Source organism: Takifugu rubripes, chromosome 8 (genome assembly GCF_901000725.2).
Source record: "Takifugu rubripes chromosome 8, fTakRub1.2, whole genome shotgun sequence".
NCBI lineage: Eukaryota > Metazoa > Chordata > Actinopteri > Tetraodontiformes > Tetraodontidae > Takifugu > Takifugu rubripes.
Genome location: NC_042292.1, coordinates 709472 through 725898, shown reverse-complemented (window position 1 = coordinate 725898; position 16427 = coordinate 709472). Strand labels below are relative to the sequence as shown.

General features: G+C 39.3%; 3 protein-coding genes across 4 annotated transcripts; all 3 read left to right on the top strand.

The window, feature by feature from the left end:
- The first annotated feature begins 687 nt into the window (after positions 1-687).
- LOC101069516 (gamma-crystallin S-like) lies at positions 688-1792 on the top strand. Its single transcript, XM_029840960.1, has 3 exons — positions 688-724; positions 928-1199; positions 1462-1792. The coding sequence occupies exons 1-3, from the start codon at positions 688-690 to the stop codon at positions 1735-1737; spliced, it is 585 nt and encodes a 194-aa protein (XP_029696820.1). The 3' UTR covers positions 1738-1792.
- A 1390-nt stretch (positions 1793-3182) lies between these two features.
- On the top strand, positions 3183-4501 carry LOC101069745 (gamma-crystallin S-1-like). The gene is made up of 3 exons (XM_011605992.2): positions 3183-3643; positions 3722-3964; positions 4160-4501. The coding sequence occupies exons 1-3, from the start codon at positions 3635-3637 to the stop codon at positions 4430-4432; spliced, it is 525 nt and encodes a 174-aa protein (XP_011604294.2). The 5' UTR covers positions 3183-3634; the 3' UTR covers positions 4433-4501.
- Positions 4502-6196: 1695 nt separating this feature from the next.
- LOC101069974 (ETS translocation variant 5-like) lies at positions 6197-13838 on the top strand. Of its 2 annotated transcripts, none has more exons than XM_011605993.2 (13): positions 6197-6303; positions 8300-8365; positions 8449-8533; positions 8838-8885; positions 9151-9201; positions 10301-10391; positions 10482-10742; positions 10848-11110; positions 11493-11558; positions 11640-11708; positions 11795-11946; positions 12137-12238; positions 12534-13838. In XM_011605993.2, exons 2-13 carry the CDS (start codon positions 8318-8320, stop codon positions 12759-12761), a joined length of 1464 nt encoding a protein of 487 aa, XP_011604295.2. In that variant the 5' UTR covers positions 6197-6303; positions 8300-8317; the 3' UTR covers positions 12762-13838. The 2 variants fall into 2 exon arrangements, with proteins under 2 accessions (XP_011604295.2, XP_029695811.1); XM_029839951.1 differs by having other exon boundaries at positions 11792-11946.
- Positions 13839-16427: the final 2589 nt, after the last annotated feature.

Here is a 16427-nt window from a genome sequence, read left to right as displayed (position 1 = left end):
GGCAGAGAAATGACTGAGATTTAATCAGACCGCTGCAGTTATGTAGTGTTTTACTTTGCATATTTTAGTCAAATATGCCAATTGTTCACTGTTTTGTTGCAGAAGCACTTCATATTTCTAAACTTTTCCTTAATGAAAGTTACCAACTGAGTTGCAGGAAAAACATTTGCAAAATCTCAAAAACTGGCACTTAGTAATAAAATAATAAATCCACTTACAAGCAGAGGACTGAACAAAAACACTTTTGGAAAAAAAAACAACATTTGGGCAATGAATTTAGAAATGAAAGTGAGGAATTTATTATTGGACAGTGATGCCACACAGATGTGGAAAAGTATTACAAATACAAGAAAATACAACCTTAAAATTGTGTAGTTATCTAAAGAGAATTAGATAGATAGATAGATAGATAGATAGATAGATAGATAGATAGATAGATAGATAGATAGATAGATAGATAGATAGATAGACAGATAGATAGATAGATAGATAGATAGATAGATAGATAGATAGATAGATAGATAGATAGATAGATAGATAGATAGATAGATAGATAGATAGATAGATAGATAGATAGATAGATAGATAGATAGATATGAAGTAAAATATCTGCACTGGGAATGCAGAATTGAATTTATTGTGTGATTTCTTGACCCAGCTGACCACCTCTACCCTCACTGTTCCGGCATGTGGCTGAGAGAGTCATCATCTGCCTGCAACAAAGGCAAATCAAACCCTTTCGCTGATATGTAAATCTAGCTCATTTGGGTATCAAAGACTCTCCCCACTCTGCACATTTTGTTTATCGATAAATACTTTGATGGAGCTGCAGGTTTACAGAGCAACAAAATGGGAAAGGTAAGTCCAAAACCTGGGCAAACCAGGAGGCATCGGTACGTTTATTCTAGTTTTAAATATATTTAACAGCTCCTTTTTTTCCCCGGCGTCTGACACAGATCACATTTTTTGAGGAGAAGAAATTCCAGGGCCGCTGCTACAACTGCAGCAGTGACTGTGCAGATCTGCACACTTACTTCGGCCGCTGCAACTCTATCAGGGTAGAGAGTGGCGTGTGGGTGATCTACGAAAGACCCAACTACAAGGGCTTCCAGTACATTCTCAGCCCAGGGGAGTATGCAGACAACCAGCAGTGGATGGCATTCAATGACAATGTCAAATCCTGTCGCACTGTAAAGAATGTAAGAAGTCTACACACTGGCAGAGATGTTTTGGCATTCATGTCTGCAGCTTTACTTTGTTTTTGCTGTATGTTTACGTATTCTATAACGTTGTTTTTGGTAATTTTAGGCTGTTTTTTGGTCATTCACGTTACATGACTATCCAGATTTGTACCTAACTACTATGCCATGGTTAAGGGAATGGCGTGAAACAAAAACATGATTACTCGGTTGGTTTTATGCCCTTATTAGTGTAGAGAATAACATGCTGCTTTGTTCATAGATTTATGGAAACGCATGGAAGCTGAGGTTGTATGAGAGGCCAGACTTCGGTGGACAGATGGTGGAATGTTCTGATGATTGTTCCTCGGTCTATGACACCTACAAGCTGCGCGAGGTGTACTCCTGTGCGGTGACTGATGGGGTCTGGATCTTTTACGACCTCCCCAACTACAGGGGGCGCCAGTATCTGCTGGAGAGGGGAGAGTATCGGCAGCATGTAGACTGGGGGGCATCTTCACCTGGTGTTGGCTCCTTCCGCAGGATCACTGAGTTTTGACCAAGCTCTAGCTTTAAACAAAATGATATCTGTACTTAAAAAACAACAATAAATCATAAGCAAATCATGAATTTTTGTCACGGATGTTCAGTACACACGCCTCGTGCTAAAGCACTACTTTGCAAGACAGAGGAATCTTTACAGGTAAAGTGTGGTGGGCAACACTTTTTCTCCAACAATTTGCCATCATTTTTAATTCAAGGCTATTATCTACAAAAGTTTGTAAATTTAAATCAATGCAATTTAACATTTCATACACAGACAGAATGTCAATAAATAAATGTATCTGTCCTATGGGTTTGTTATTAGTGAATCTAGTTTTTAATTAAGAGTCTTCAAATAAACACAATATTGATGATTGGAAGAACAGTAGAACCCCTCCTGCACACCCCAGCTATAAGTCAGTTTACCTACTGAGGTCAATGACTCTGACGCGGACAGACCAAGACTGTTTATATCCTCCTGTGTGTGCAGGCTTTGTATTTAGATTCAATTTACTTTAGTTAATGTCTTTGTTGTTGTAAACACCATTGATACGAACCTTCAATATGTACATTTCAGGTGTTGTATATGTTTTATGGATCAGTGTTTCAATAAGACAAATTTTAGATATGGATCCCTGCTTGGACAACAGTTACCCCAACCATTTGGGTATAATAGTGAGCAATCTCACCTTTTCTGACACCCATGGATCGGATTTAGAGGCACTGATCTTCTCCCCAGCATCTTCGCCCTTGGCTGCACGGATCAGCACGACCTGAAGGTCACTGTACATTTCCAACAGAAAAGACTTAAAAAACAAAACAAATAAATTCATCTCTAAATTCAAAAATGCACCGGACACTTCTGCCACTCGGCAACCATAAAACACGGAATTCATTAAAAAAAATACGTGTGACTCTCTAATGGGAAACAAGCCTGACTTATAACCAACCATGTGACCCAAACTGTCACACTAATAATATAGAGGAGGTTAAATGGGCTGTAACGATGGGTCAAATATTCCAAACAACAATCACAGTGTTAACCTTTTCCAGGTTAACACTGCCTACAAAACTGTAAAAGAAAACTTCAATGCATCACATATGCATGTGTGTTCATGAAGGGAAGCATTCCTTGAAGATCTTTCCAAATGAGACTATCCCTTTATATTTAAACAGCCTCTGGTCATTCTTCGTGACAAGTGGAACCACCAACCTAACCCTAACCCTAACCCTAACCCTAACCCTAACCCTAAGACGCATAAAACACCTAAAATAAGGCATTGAAATACTGAAACTGTAAAATAAGCAAAAAAGAAGCACTTTCGAGTTGAGTTTCAATGTAAAACATGTGCTATTACTGACTCAGCAGTGCGGTGAGCCATTACTGTAAAAAAAAAACAAAAAAAACCCCTCCTGCATTATGTAATCTGTAAGGTTTTCGAGGAAAACGATTGCCAAATAAGTTTTGCAGAGTCAACAAAGCTCACTATTTCCAAAATGTGGTGGAGCTGAAATGCAAATATGCATAAAAGGGAAATACAAGTACAGACTAATTGCACTTAGTTACATTTTAGCAGTTTGATGTATAAAGTCCGGTGGTTTCACAGTAACTGACTCAGCTCAAATCATTTAATATCAAACCAAATGTCCTGCAGTGGCCTTGTTTTGGTCAGCACACCACGCTGCACCCAGTGGCTTTAGGATGCTTTGCATTTGCATTGTTGTGGGAAACAGGATTGACTGCTTCAGAACAATGTGATAAGCCTGGATAAATATTTGAACTGCTGATTGAATGATCCAGTTCACAGAAAGCAAACCATGTGCTTGGTTGATTGTTCTTGTTCTGTATAAAGAGAACATTGGAAGTGGCCACTTTAATGTTTGATATTAGACCATATCAAAGTTGATTAACTATGGACAAGGTAGTTTTCAGTTAAATTAATATTTGGTACAAGCTTGTAACAGATACTTTAAAGTTTTTCCATTCTTCAATTTTCCAGATTGTGTTTTACGAGGACAAAAACTTCCAGGGCCGTTTCTATGAGTCCAACAATGACTCCAGTGACCTTCAGGGGTATCTCAATCGCTGCAACTCTATCAGAGTGGAAGGAGGATTCTGGGTAATCTATGAGAAACCAAATTACATGGGCTACCAGTATGTGCTAAGTCCCGGAGAGTACCCAGACTACCAGTGCTGGCTGGGTATCGATGACACTGTCCGGTCTTGTCGCGTCATCCGGAATGTAAGTTATAAAAGTCAAATTGTTCCATTATTAACATTTTTTTTAAAATTATGTTTGGTTTCAAAAGACTTTCTAGTGGATTTTTCTTCCTAATCCATTACTTTGTTTCAGTTGCATCAGTATTGATAAACCCCTGGTGGTTAAAGCTCTGCATTGCAACTTCAAATATTTGCAATAATCATCATTTTCTTGCAGGTGGGAAATTCATGGAGGCTGAAGGTTTGGGAGAGGCCAAACTTTGAAGGTCAGTCCATGGAGGTAGCGGACAACATGCCTGCTTTCCACGAGCGCTGGCACAGCCGTGACGTCCACTCCTGCAAAGTGTTTGAAGGTGCCTGGGTCTTCTATGAGCATCCCAACTACAAGGGTAGGCAGTACCTGCTGGAGCGAGGCGAGTACCGGCGCTACTCTGACTGGGGTGGTGTGCAGCCAGCTGTTGGATCCATTCACCGGGTTGCAGAACATTAATGGTAAAGGTTCTGAGGAAAATGTAAAAGTGTAAAGTGAGCATCTCCAAAATAAATTCATGGCACAAATGATCACTTTTACATGGTTTCATTGCTCAATTTGTTCCTCTAGTTGAATCATTCATGAATCATGAATAAAATGTGGCTGGCTGGCTGGCTGGCTGGCTGGCTGGCTGGCTGGCTGGCTGGCTGGCTGGCTGGCTGGCTGGCTGGCTGGCTGGCTGGCTGGCTGGCTGGCTGGCTGGCCACCAAACATTTAAAGGACCACAGTAGAAGGATGCCGAAGGTTAAAACTGGTTAAATAGATGGTTTGAGACAAAGGGGAAGACAGAGGAGAATTGTTCACCATGGCAACCTCTGAAGGGAAAAGATTGAGGAATTGTGAGTTATTGTGAGGTCTTTGTATAGTGTACTTAAATAATCTAATATTGTCTATCATCAAAGCTACATCTATATTTGAACATGTGTTTGTAAATATTGTTACTAGATAGAAATTTAATAACGTCCTACATTGGGTTAACTTGTGATTTGTGTCTATGTAAAACGCTTAAGTGGTTGCAGTACTACGACCTCTACTGTTTTCTACGTGTCAGTAACACAACACATGAGCGATATAGCTCTATCTATCTATCTATCTATCTATCTATCTATCTATCTATCTATCTATCTATCTATCTATCTATCTATCTATACTGTATATATATGTGTGTGTGAAGCCATAAAATACCTTTATGAAAATTCCCTGGAGTGTGTACACTGTTATAGATGTACTGTCATAAATCTATAAAATGTCCATTTATGTTCCCTTTTAAGAAGAATACTTTACTGTCATTGAAATTGTGAGCCACTGCAGCTTTGGCCTCACCGCCTTTGCTGATTAACCTCACCTGCTTTTGATGGTGGGGGAAAGTGCCTGTAAAAAAAATGCCTGTAAAGATAGCATAAGCTAATACATCCAGATTTCTAATGTATGCAAATTTGGCTTCAACATTGTGTCAGGGTGTGATAGGCTGTGATGGGGGGATAGAAAGCACCGATGTGATTAGAAGACAGTAGTATACATGTGATTTGCAAATGAGTAACAGAGCTGCTGGCTTCAGCAGATGATGAACTTTTAGAGCACACCAGTCTCTTCTGCTTCCCGTTATGCTGAGCAAGCAGTTTCTGTGTTGCATGAGATCCTCTTCAACTTGAGTTATTCAAAGAGGTTGGACGTTTACACTAGTGTAAAATCTAAATACTTCACTTCTTTGGACTCTTCTTTGCATTGTGAAGAGATTTTTTCTTATAGTAACAGTATACAATGTGCATATCATACTCTTAAAATACTAGATTAAACAACAATTATAACAGATTAATCAGTTATCATTTTAGCATCTGAGTGTCCTCCACTAATTTTGACTGATACTACTTTATGGCCATTATTAGCCAACATTAGTCTCCTCCACTAGTATCATATAAACTAGTTTCACATTAAACTGGCCAAAAAGACACACACACAAACACAAACATACATATTTCCAGCTGAGAAGGTTGGAAGAATGTTGTTTACTTTGTTTCTTTAAAACACAACAGCTGTTTTGGTCCTTTAAGAAAGAAGTGAATCCATGAATGAAAACGTAGCCATTCATAAAATCCACAAGGGACGGACGTCAGACCAGCATTGATGGTGATTGGGCCACTTTTTGATTGACATTGTGTTCTAACCAATGGGCGCACAGCAAAAGGCTCGGTTTAACCCCGGTCAGCGAACCGATTTGTTCATTGAGAAAAAAACCACGGGAGAGTTTCTGGAGGAGCGACAGGGGATGTGCGTGAGGAAACCAGCGTCAAGTCCAATTTCTCCCACCACTAAGAAACTTTACCTGTGAAGTGAGTTGCTATTCTTCTCGCACGACAATAACACACGAAGGAATGCACGCTTCTCTCCGTTTTATTGCATCACTGCTGCGATGTTCTTGCTGTTGCTGTTAGTCAGGGAAGAGATGAACGCCATTTTCTGGATATCAAAGTCAACATTGCGTCCATTTTCCCGTGCGTCTGCCTGCGCTGCAGGGCGACGTTAGCAGGTTTCTTAGCATCCAGACTCTTTGTATTTGCTAGGTGGCTAATTTCTCAATGGTACAAAGCCCCACCCACTCTTCTTTCGCTGGGGATCAAGTTTCTCTTCAATGAGAAAAACAAGGAGGTCTCGAGGTGCTCTCCACCTCTGTGCGTCACCGTTCTTTATTATTTTTTTTAATGTAATCTGTTTATTGCTTTATTTGCTCATAGCAAAGTTACAGTGGAATTATCAACTGTTAATTAGAAATAGAGCAGACTTAAAGTAAATGAGGCTTTCCATCAAACTTGTGTCATCTGCACTAACTGACGACAGTTTTACCTTAAAGTTAACATTTTATATCGGTGTTTCATAACAGCTTGCCGTAAACACTAACATTTGAAATGAAGTCCTTAAATGGTATTCCTTAACATTAAATGGAACTGGAAAGAATGGTTAGTGAAAGCAACCAGTTTGGGTCAAAACCTAAAATAACTCCACTAATACTGGAACTGGTAGCTGATGATTCAAATGTCAGCAAGGTTTTATTTTTAAGATGGACAGGTTGGTGGCAGTGTAGATGTGTAGGTTAGCATGACGGCAGCATACCACGGCACAACAGGTACATTTGCGATTGTATTTTTAGCGTGGAAGGAAAATTTGTTAATTATATTTACATACTTCATCACCACGAACTGTGGAGAATTGGGTGCAAATGTTGGTGCTAAATCTATTTAAAAAGAGGGACTGGTTATAATTCAACTGTGGCTAAAATGGTTGCTTATAATAAGAAAGAGGTTTGAAATGTACTAATGATATTGATACATAGATTAATTGATAGAATATAAGGAAACCAGGAATAACAAAATTCTATAGTTGGATAGAACAAATTAAGGCATAATACAGCTGACAGTATTATCTCCAGGTGGCCTATCTACCAGTAACATAAAATACTGCTATGTGTATGTTGTGCATAAAACTGTGCTCTTTGTTGTATTATTGCACTTTTTGTCTTTAATGCTTTTGACTGTCAACAACAAACAAGAACATTCTTTGTATACAAATCAGTCACACACAGTAAAGTTTATCACAGTTGCATAGTTTCACGATTTTTAGCTTCATGCAACTAGAAGCCCAAATAAGCCAAAAAAAAGGAGTATTGAAAATAGTCACTAATAAGCTCTGTAGATTTCTAATTATCGGCGTGGCAGCATAATGTAGAGAATTTTCATAAATCTCAGAATGGGTTTTGTTGAAAACATGGGCAACAATGTTTTACAGAACTTTTTAGCTCGAGCATCTAATAGTATGAATTAGTTTTGGTGGAATTTGTTTGGCAGTACAGAAAAAAAAATCATTGTACCATTACTGCTAACTGGTTTCATGCATTATTAGTTCAGGGAGACAGCACTGCCTACTGACCAATCAATGATCTGGAAAATGACATCATTCAGAGCAGATCCCTGAGCTCGGATGGGAGAGGTGTGCTGCAGACATGTAAAAGGAAAGGAAGTAAAACTGGAAAATTAGAGAGCATATCTAAAACAACAAAATGGAGCTAATGGAGCTACTTTTTGTTCTGCATATCCACACAGCATGGATGCCATCTGTACTGGCTTCTCTTCTCAAGAAATGAAAGTGCTCCTGCAGCTCGTATTCAAGTCAAGACGTTGCGTAATGCTGTGATTGATGTCAGAGTTTTTATAGCCACTGTAATGCCTTTTGTGGGGTTTTAGAAATACAAACAGCAAGATACACAAAACACATCATAGCCTGGGAATTCCCAGAAATCATGGTAATAGATTAAACATACAGATATTTTTGTAGGGTGAAGACTCCTACGATATGGATGGCTTCTATGACCAGCAGGTTCCATTTGTAGCTTCGGAGAGTGTGAGTTTCAAAGATTTCAAGCACATATGCAATCTTGGAAAAGAGGCTGATTGTGTGACCAGTTTTCGCTCTTCAAACTGTAGAAATGGCCCTCAGAAGTTGCTGAGAAATGTCTCAGCGAGCGGAAGAGGAAGTTCATGGACACAGAGTTGGCCCAGGACACGGAAGGTAGCTGCACCATCTATGATGACATGAAACAATGATACAATGCAATAGATGCCAGTTAATAACTGAAGTACCAATGTGGTTATAGCATGTGATACCACCCAGATGGAAAAAAGACACTGGGACAATTATTTTTTTGGCTGTAATTGAATACAACCTGATTTCAAAATGAATTAGGATAATGATGGACGTCACTGTGATAGATTCACCGAAATTAAGGCCAAGAATGGTATTTCTGATGACGTGTGTTTTAAAAATGACTCTTGTACAGCTTAAATCTTAATGTCGTTTCATCACTGTTTTGCAGAGCTCTTTCAAGATTTAAGTCAGCTTCAAGAAATCTGGATAGCAGAAGGTGAATTTTGCTGAATAAAACAGCATTTACATGTTAGTTTTAGTCTTCTCTGTAGGCCCACTGGCAGGAATGATATTGTTGGTGTCTGTGGAAATGTTGCAGTACCAAATGTGGCCTCTGGGTAACCCAACAGCAAACTTGTTGACACGCTTCTCAAGTAAAGCCTCAAAATTCAGTAGCCAAGTGACCAGAGTGCTAAAGGGCCAGTTGGGAGATTGTTTGGCTGCACCACGATTTTAAAAAGTTCTTTTTTTCCTTCTCACAGCTCAAGTTCCTGATGATGAGCAGTTTGTCCCAGATTTTCAGTCCAACAACTGTAAGTAGTAAGCAAAGTTGTGTAAATTCTTCATTGTAACTAAAAACCACTGTAATTTGTAAAGTAATGTTTCCAATTTCCAGGTTTTTCTCCTGGTTAAATGTACAACCCTAAAATCTGGCTATGCTGTGCTGCTATATATTTTGACTAAATTAAATGTATGCTGCAATAAGTGACAGCAAAGAACCAAATATTTCGAAGCACAGTGCTTAAATACATCACATGTCCCCAACAACAACTCTGATATCGAGTGCGTACATTACCAGGTCACAGTGTTTGACTGGCAGCCATATAAAGATATGAGCCACACCACTGGTGGCAGGTAAATGTTGGATTTATAATGCATCGACGTCATAGATGTTCATGGAAGGACATTTACAGTTAACGCTGCTGTGGTTGGGGCTTTAAGATCAGAACTCAATATGGCCCAATGTTATTAGTTACTGAATAAATTTACTGGATGAAAAGAGTAAGTTCCCATAAGCAGTGGTGGAGTGTGCATTAGAGTCAACAAGAGATCTTTAAATGTCAGTCTACAAAGGTATTAGCGAAAGGAGTTTTCATGAAAATCAGGTTTGTTCCAAATATTATAAAACTCCCACTTACATTCCACATTTCTGCAGACTTTTTTGAGACCACTCTCTCTGTTCAGGGTTAGGGTTTCTCTTTCTGCCAAAATGCATTTTATTTATTTTGTATTTATTGAAGTATTTTATAGGGATAAGATCAAGACCATTCCGAGCTTCTCTGCTCACATGTGCCTGGGATAGATGCACAGCTGTATTTACTTTAACATATGACCTCTGACCCCTTATGAAAAATCCCTTCATCCTTTCTTCAGTGTAAAGGACAGATAAGAAGCCTTTGTTTGTTCTTTGATGCTCTGCTCGTCACCAGTACGGAGCCATAAACGTAACAGCCACGTCTCTTTTCATCACCTCCTACTTGAGGAAAACTACAGAGCTTGATGTTGGAAGTTTTATGTAGAAACAGAATTTAGATTTCATGTGCACAAGTCATCTGACATGTAATCAACAGCTAGAACACAAAAATGAATTTTTCTAGTGCAAAGATGTAATTATTAATAATATATTGGCAGTGATGTTTCATGGACCGCCTGTCAATAAAGTGAAGCAAGAGTTCAGTGCGTCTTCCTGCACAACCTCTCATGTTAATGCGTGCCTTTACAGGTAAATATAGCTTCTAATCAAACTAGTGTCACATTGTGTGTTGCGTTTTTGTGTGTAATGATTACTTCTGGGTTTGTCTTCTATCCCCAGTTCCCATCACAATAAACCAGCAGGGCTTAAAGCTCCACCACATGCACAATGTGGGTCCACCCATCCTGCAGGTCCACCACCGCTACAGAGGCAGCTGCAGCCTTCCGCCCCCCAGTTGAACAGTAGCTGCCCCCAAGGCCACATTCCAGCTCTGAACCCCTCCTACCGCCACGCTCTCCACCTAACCAGTCGGAGCCAGCAGTTTGCTGTGCCGCGACCCCCCATGAGCTGTCCTCCTGTATCTTTCACTGGAGAACCCAGGTGGGTTCTGATTATTTCTGCTGACTGCAGATAATCAGTGCAGTGTCCTCATGAGCCCTCTCATGTTCCTCTTTCTCCAATCTCTACCGGTTGTTCAACCTCCAGGTTCCATCGGCAGCTGTCAGAGCCATGCCTGACGTTTCTTACCCCAGAGAACAGGGGGACAGTCTCATATGGGCCAGCTAGTCACGAGAAGAGGCCTACATACCAGCGCCACCTTTCAGAGCCTTTGGTTCCACACGGACAACCAGTTTTAAAGCAGGAGCTCATAGATCCACGCTATCCTGATGCCGGTCTGCCAGCCCCCAGTGTGTCCCAGCACCTGGTCTCGATCAAAAAAGAGCCCCAAGACTTTACTTTTGACTCAGGTGAGTGGCTGGGAATGTGTTAGGGTATTGCATTATGTCTGTGGAAGGTCATTCAAAGATAGTAGTGCACTGGTGGGTGTGCGTGATGTATAACATGAAAACCTGCTGAAGATAACGTCTGCTTTTAGAGATACAAAATTGTACAAGGCAGCTAAAATGAGTTACATTCCTTAAACATGGATAATGCCAAAACAAAATGATGATTCATGGCTGGCTAAATATGCCACTGAGTCTGGCATGTCTTGCCCCCAGGTTCTTTACTGATATTATGACTTTTCCTCTTCAATGTCAATATTTTTCCAAGGCGAGGTTTTAGAAAGGAAGCTCCATTTGGTTGAATTCATGAAGACCTTCTTTACAGTTGGTTGTCTATATTTTCTAGAGGTTCACACCTGCCAGTCATCATCATTCGGGAAGTCTCCAGTCTTGTACCAGAATAACAGCAGGGGTGAGTCCTTGTTGGCCTTTGAGCCTGTTTTAATGGGAAAAACATGATCTTTTCTAATTACCTTCCTTTAAACCTCCACAGGCTTTCGTCCTGACAGGGATCCTTGTTTGATGTATGATGATGCTTGTGTTGTGCCAGAAAGATTGGAAGGTAAATCATCCAATGAAGGTTTTAAAGGGTGGGAATGGGGGACATACTGTAGCACTGTGGACTCAATGTGTTGTATGTGTCAGCAGGTAAAGGGAAGCAGGACTGTTTGCCATACCAGCGCCGGGGCTCCTTGCAGCTCTGGCAGTTCTTGCTCACCCTTCTGGACAACCCTTCAAATGGGCACCTGATCATTTGGACTGGGCGAAACATGGAGTTTAAACTCATTGATCCCGAAGAGGTGAGAGAATGAACTTGACCGTATTAAATTATGTAGAACAGGGATTCCGGACTAACAGAGAAGAACAGCAGCTTTAAAGATGAATGTATCAATGTGAAATAGATTTGAATTCCAATAACGTCTTAAAAATTGATGAAATTTCTTTTGCAGATGTGTAAATGTATGCTTTTTATTAATGCCATTTATTAAGGTGGCTCGGCTCTGGGGTGTCCAAAAGAATCGACCGGCCATGAACTATGACAAGCTGAGCCGATCGCTGCGATATTACTACGAAAAGGGCATAATGCAGAAGGTAATGGCGGATAAAGATATTTACTGGATTAGAGCTGTTGTCTGATTTACAGGTCTAATTTTCATGTGGCCCTAAAAGGGATCAAGCGTTCAAGAAGATGAAATAAAAAAATGAATTCCCAACTTGAAACATTCCCTGGGTTTGAGGCCGTGCTTGGGTCTCATTAAGGGCTTTGTTAACATCACTCTGCAGCAGTTTTACATTTTATAATGCGGATTAAAGATTGCCTCACAATCGTTCCGATTTATTCGATGAATATTGTTAGTTAATGTCTGTGCTTCCTATCATCCTGCAGGTTGCTGGTGAACGGTACGTCTACAAGTTCGTCTGTAATCTGGAGGCACTTTTCTCCATGGCTTTCCCAGACAACCAGAGGCCAAGTCTGAAGAGTGACGTGGATGCAATCCTGCCTCCGAGTGAGGACGATGGCTTCCCCATACCTACTTATGAGGAAGAGGGTCCGTATCTGACCGAAGGAGGAGAACAGTTCATCCAGTCTTTTCCCGACAGCTATCCTTACTAGATCCCACGGCCTTAATTACTGGGCAGAACTGCATATGAGATGTACGCCTGCATTATATATGCCACAGAATAGATAAATTATTATTTTTTAAGTCTACTGGAAGTTTTGTTCTAAAAGTTTAGTTTAAATAAAAAAGATTCGGCCCAAGGCTTAAACTAGCAAAACACAGTTCTTTAGCATTTTCCAAAGTTTTGCCTTTTCAAAAATACATTTTATTTTTATAACCAAACAATCATAATGTCATAACAAATATAAGATTACAATTTATCACTATTATGTCATAGCATTAAACAAGTGATGACAATGATATTGCAATTTGGCACACAACAGAGCATCTTTTGTAAATTTACAACTTTCTTGTATTTCTGATATTAAGGCTCATGTTATTGCTTTTTAGCGTTCTACAGATTTTATTGATCAAGCTGCGAATATGTTTATGGGTTTTTTGGTCCTTTATCATTGTGACCCCAGTGACCCAAATGTAGTTGCATGGCTGTTGCTGTAGTCTTGACATGAACTCTGGGATTTGTAGTCCAACCAAAAATCTCTCAAAGCCATGTCATACTTTTACCACGGTAATTAGTTTGGGGAATCTTACTCTTTGAAAGATTCAAATGTAACGGTCCTCCTCTAAATATGTATAGTAAAGTTTCCCTTCTTTAAAAGCTAATATTTTTGGCATTATATAAGCTTGTATGTTTTTTTCTAAACTGACAAAGGTACTACTCCTATTTTTGATTTTTGTGACACTGCCATTTATGATGCTAATAAGAAGCATGGACTTTATGCCTTTTGTATAGTTGATTTGCTTCAATATATAGAAAAGGTGTATAATTATATACGGATATATTTTTTCAAATGGCTGCATTTGCTTTGTGTGTACTACAAATTGTATCATTTTCAGTCTCTGTAGAACGACGTACTGACTTGCGATCATGCCAGTTCAGTGGATGGTGTAATGGTGTTGTATGTCATAAGATCAGACGGTGGTATGAATGAAGACACCATGACAAATGCCAGTTTATGTGTGCCTTCTGTTGATCTTTACTGATGTAATAAAACTATTTTACTTCTTTATTTTTTTTCCCTTCTTAAATAGTTTTGCAGATGTTGTGGCTGCAATGTTTTACGGAAAAAGAGTTTTGTTTCAAACTTTAAACATGATTCAGACAACAATTAAAAGTTTTTTTAATGAAGAAATTAATACCACCAATAAAAGTCTGAAAACAAGAATGAATGGCTCTACATGAAACTTGGCCTTTTACTGCTGAGTGGGATCGCCATTACAATTATCACAATCCTCTTCGTTATTAATGACATTAATAAACTACTACAGACAAAATGAATTCACAAAACCAATATTATAGCATTATAATAGACTAAAATTTGAAAAAGCAATCTTTAAGAAGATTTCACTAAAGAAAATGGAAGATTAATTTAGAAAGTTAGGAAGAGCAGTTAAGCCGGAGGGCTTTTTTGTACTAATATGTACTGTATTTCTCCTGGCCACACACTGTTTGAGTGTAATTGTCCTAATGAGAACTGACTAAAGAAGGCAGTAAGTATTAATCATCATAATTAAAAGGGACAGACTTGAAAATGCTGCAGTTTAAAATGTTGTGGTTATTCTGCAAGCAAATCTTCATGTGTTACTACCGGTACATGTTGTGGAAAACCTTTTTTTCCTTTACTGGTTACAAAATGCTTATAAAACCAAAGTTTCTTCTCAGTTTGTGGTCTAAAAATGAGGAGGTTAATTTCCATTCAGGGTTGGGTTGCAATACCATGCTGCATCTCTAAATGCACTATTTGTTTGGATCATAGGTATGCATTGCCCTAAAGAATATACCAAACTCTAAAGATACATTTTAATGTGGTGTTAATGTTTACTAGTCTGGTTGTTTGGTTGCTTCATCAGTGAATGGTGACTGTTCCAACAGCATTCAAGTGAGAGGTGGGATACACCAGGTCAGCAAAAGGCTACCGTCCAAAGAAGAACAACAATTTAAAGGTCTCCTATCCCTCAAAACATGGCAGTGTGAGGAAGATGGAGAACCCACACAGACACAGGGAGAACTTGCACACTCCCCAAGGAATTCAAACTGTGTTTGGTAACCATCGCACTGCTAACCACAAAGCCCAAAGTGTGCAAGTAAAGGAGGAGAAGGGAGCAATGAAGGAGAGGACAGAAAGGGGAGAACAGCCACATGCATCATGGATGGAAATACAGGTTTGTTATCCTGAAGATGTACAGTATATTTGAACTGAGGGGTCAGTGGGGCCACAGGTCAGTACACAACAGTATAGCGTCTGTTACAATCCAAATTGTTTCTAGGCGCTTTCCAGAATCCCAGGGCCTGACCCCCAAACAAGCAACAGTGGCAAGGAAAAACTCCCCTTTAACAGGAAGAAACCTTGAGCAGGACCAGGCTCATGTAGGGGGACCCTCCTGCTGATGGGGGGCTGGGTAGCGAGGTAGTAAAATTTGGTAATTTGAATAAAGCAAGTGATTTTTACCTAACAAATTTAAATTATATAGAATCAATAGTGATATACTGTAAACTATACCAGTAATATAGTAATTAATTTCAAGAGGGAATATAGATACCACTCTAGATTGTGCATACAGTTTTTATAATACTGAATATCATTATTTTAGCAACTTACCTTTCAGTAGTTCAGCTATCAGTTACTGTTATCAAATTACATTTTCGGTTAAGAATATTACAAAATTCAAACAGAGGCGAGCTTGTTTACTGTTGATTAACAGCACTGGAACTTCAAGTTAGTAATTTTGCATATTGGATTCACAGTCAAAAGACAGACATTCATTTATTAATTCATTTCTATGGTCTGTTGTTTTCACCCTGTCCTTTTCATACACACTATTAATTGCAATTTAATTAATTAGCTTACTTTACTTAATATAATGTATTTCTGTATGTATTTCTATGCTTTACCTATTCTCCCCTCCCCTCCCCTCCCCTCCCCTCCCCTCTCCTCTCCTCTCCTCTCCTCTCCTCTCTCTTTACCCCCCCCCCCCCCATTAGCAGGAGGGTCCCCCTACATGAGCCTGGTCCTGCTCAAGGTTTCTTCCTGTTAAAGGGGAGATTTTTCTTGCCACTGTTGCTTGTTTGGGGTCAGGCCCTTGGATTCTGGAAAGCGCCTAGAAACAATTTTGATTGTAACAGATGCTATATAAATAAAGATTGATTGATTGATTGATTGATTGATTGATTGATTTTATAGAATGGTTTATTAAAATCAAAGACAAATTTCCAGGTAAACCAGATGGTACACTTTACTTCATTTTAGCAAGAGCTCCCTGTCAAATGTATGATAGTCACAGACAGTCCAAAAACCCTCTTGGATACACGCTTGGTGTTGTTTTAAACTTAATGTGGTATTTTCTAAATAAAAAAATCTTATTCACAGGCATTCCATATCCATATTCAATATCAAAAGGGATGTAGATTGTTGAAACCATGAGAGCATGATTAGCAATTCAACAGGTTCTTTCTAGCAAGCAGCCTTCTTGCTTTACTAAAGACGTTTTCTGTTCACCCTCCAAATTATGATATGAATTAGAGGACGTTGTTTTTGTCATGAAATGCTCAAACACCAAGAATTCACTGGATGAGGAAGAGTTTTCTCCTGCATTGCGGT

Bases quoted from the DNA above. Each gene is read 5' to 3' on its own strand.
- LOC101069516 (XM_029840960.1), top strand. From the start codon at position 688: ATGTGGCTGAGAGAGTCATCATCTGCCTGCAACAAAG. The intron at 725-927 runs GCAAATCAAACC...TATATTTAACAG, and splicing joins ATCATCTGCCTGCAACAAAG to CTCCTTTTTTTCCCCGGCGT. The intron at 1,200-1,461 runs GTAAGAAGTCTA...CTTTGTTCATAG, and splicing joins CCTGTCGCACTGTAAAGAAT to ATTTATGGAAACGCATGGAA.
- LOC101069745 (XM_011605992.2), top strand. The intron at 3,965-4,159 runs GTAAGTTATAAA...ATTTTCTTGCAG, and splicing joins CTTGTCGCGTCATCCGGAAT to GTGGGAAATTCATGGAGGCT.
- LOC101069974 (XM_029839951.1), top strand. From the start codon at position 8,318: ATGGATGGCTTCTATGACCAGCAGGTTCCATTTGTAGCTTCGGAGAGT. The intron at 10,743-10,847 runs GTGGGTTCTGAT...TTCAACCTCCAG, and splicing joins TCTTTCACTGGAGAACCCAG to GTTCCATCGGCAGCTGTCAG. The intron at 11,111-11,492 runs GTGAGTGGCTGG...TATATTTTCTAG, and splicing joins AGACTTTACTTTTGACTCAG to AGGTTCACACCTGCCAGTCA.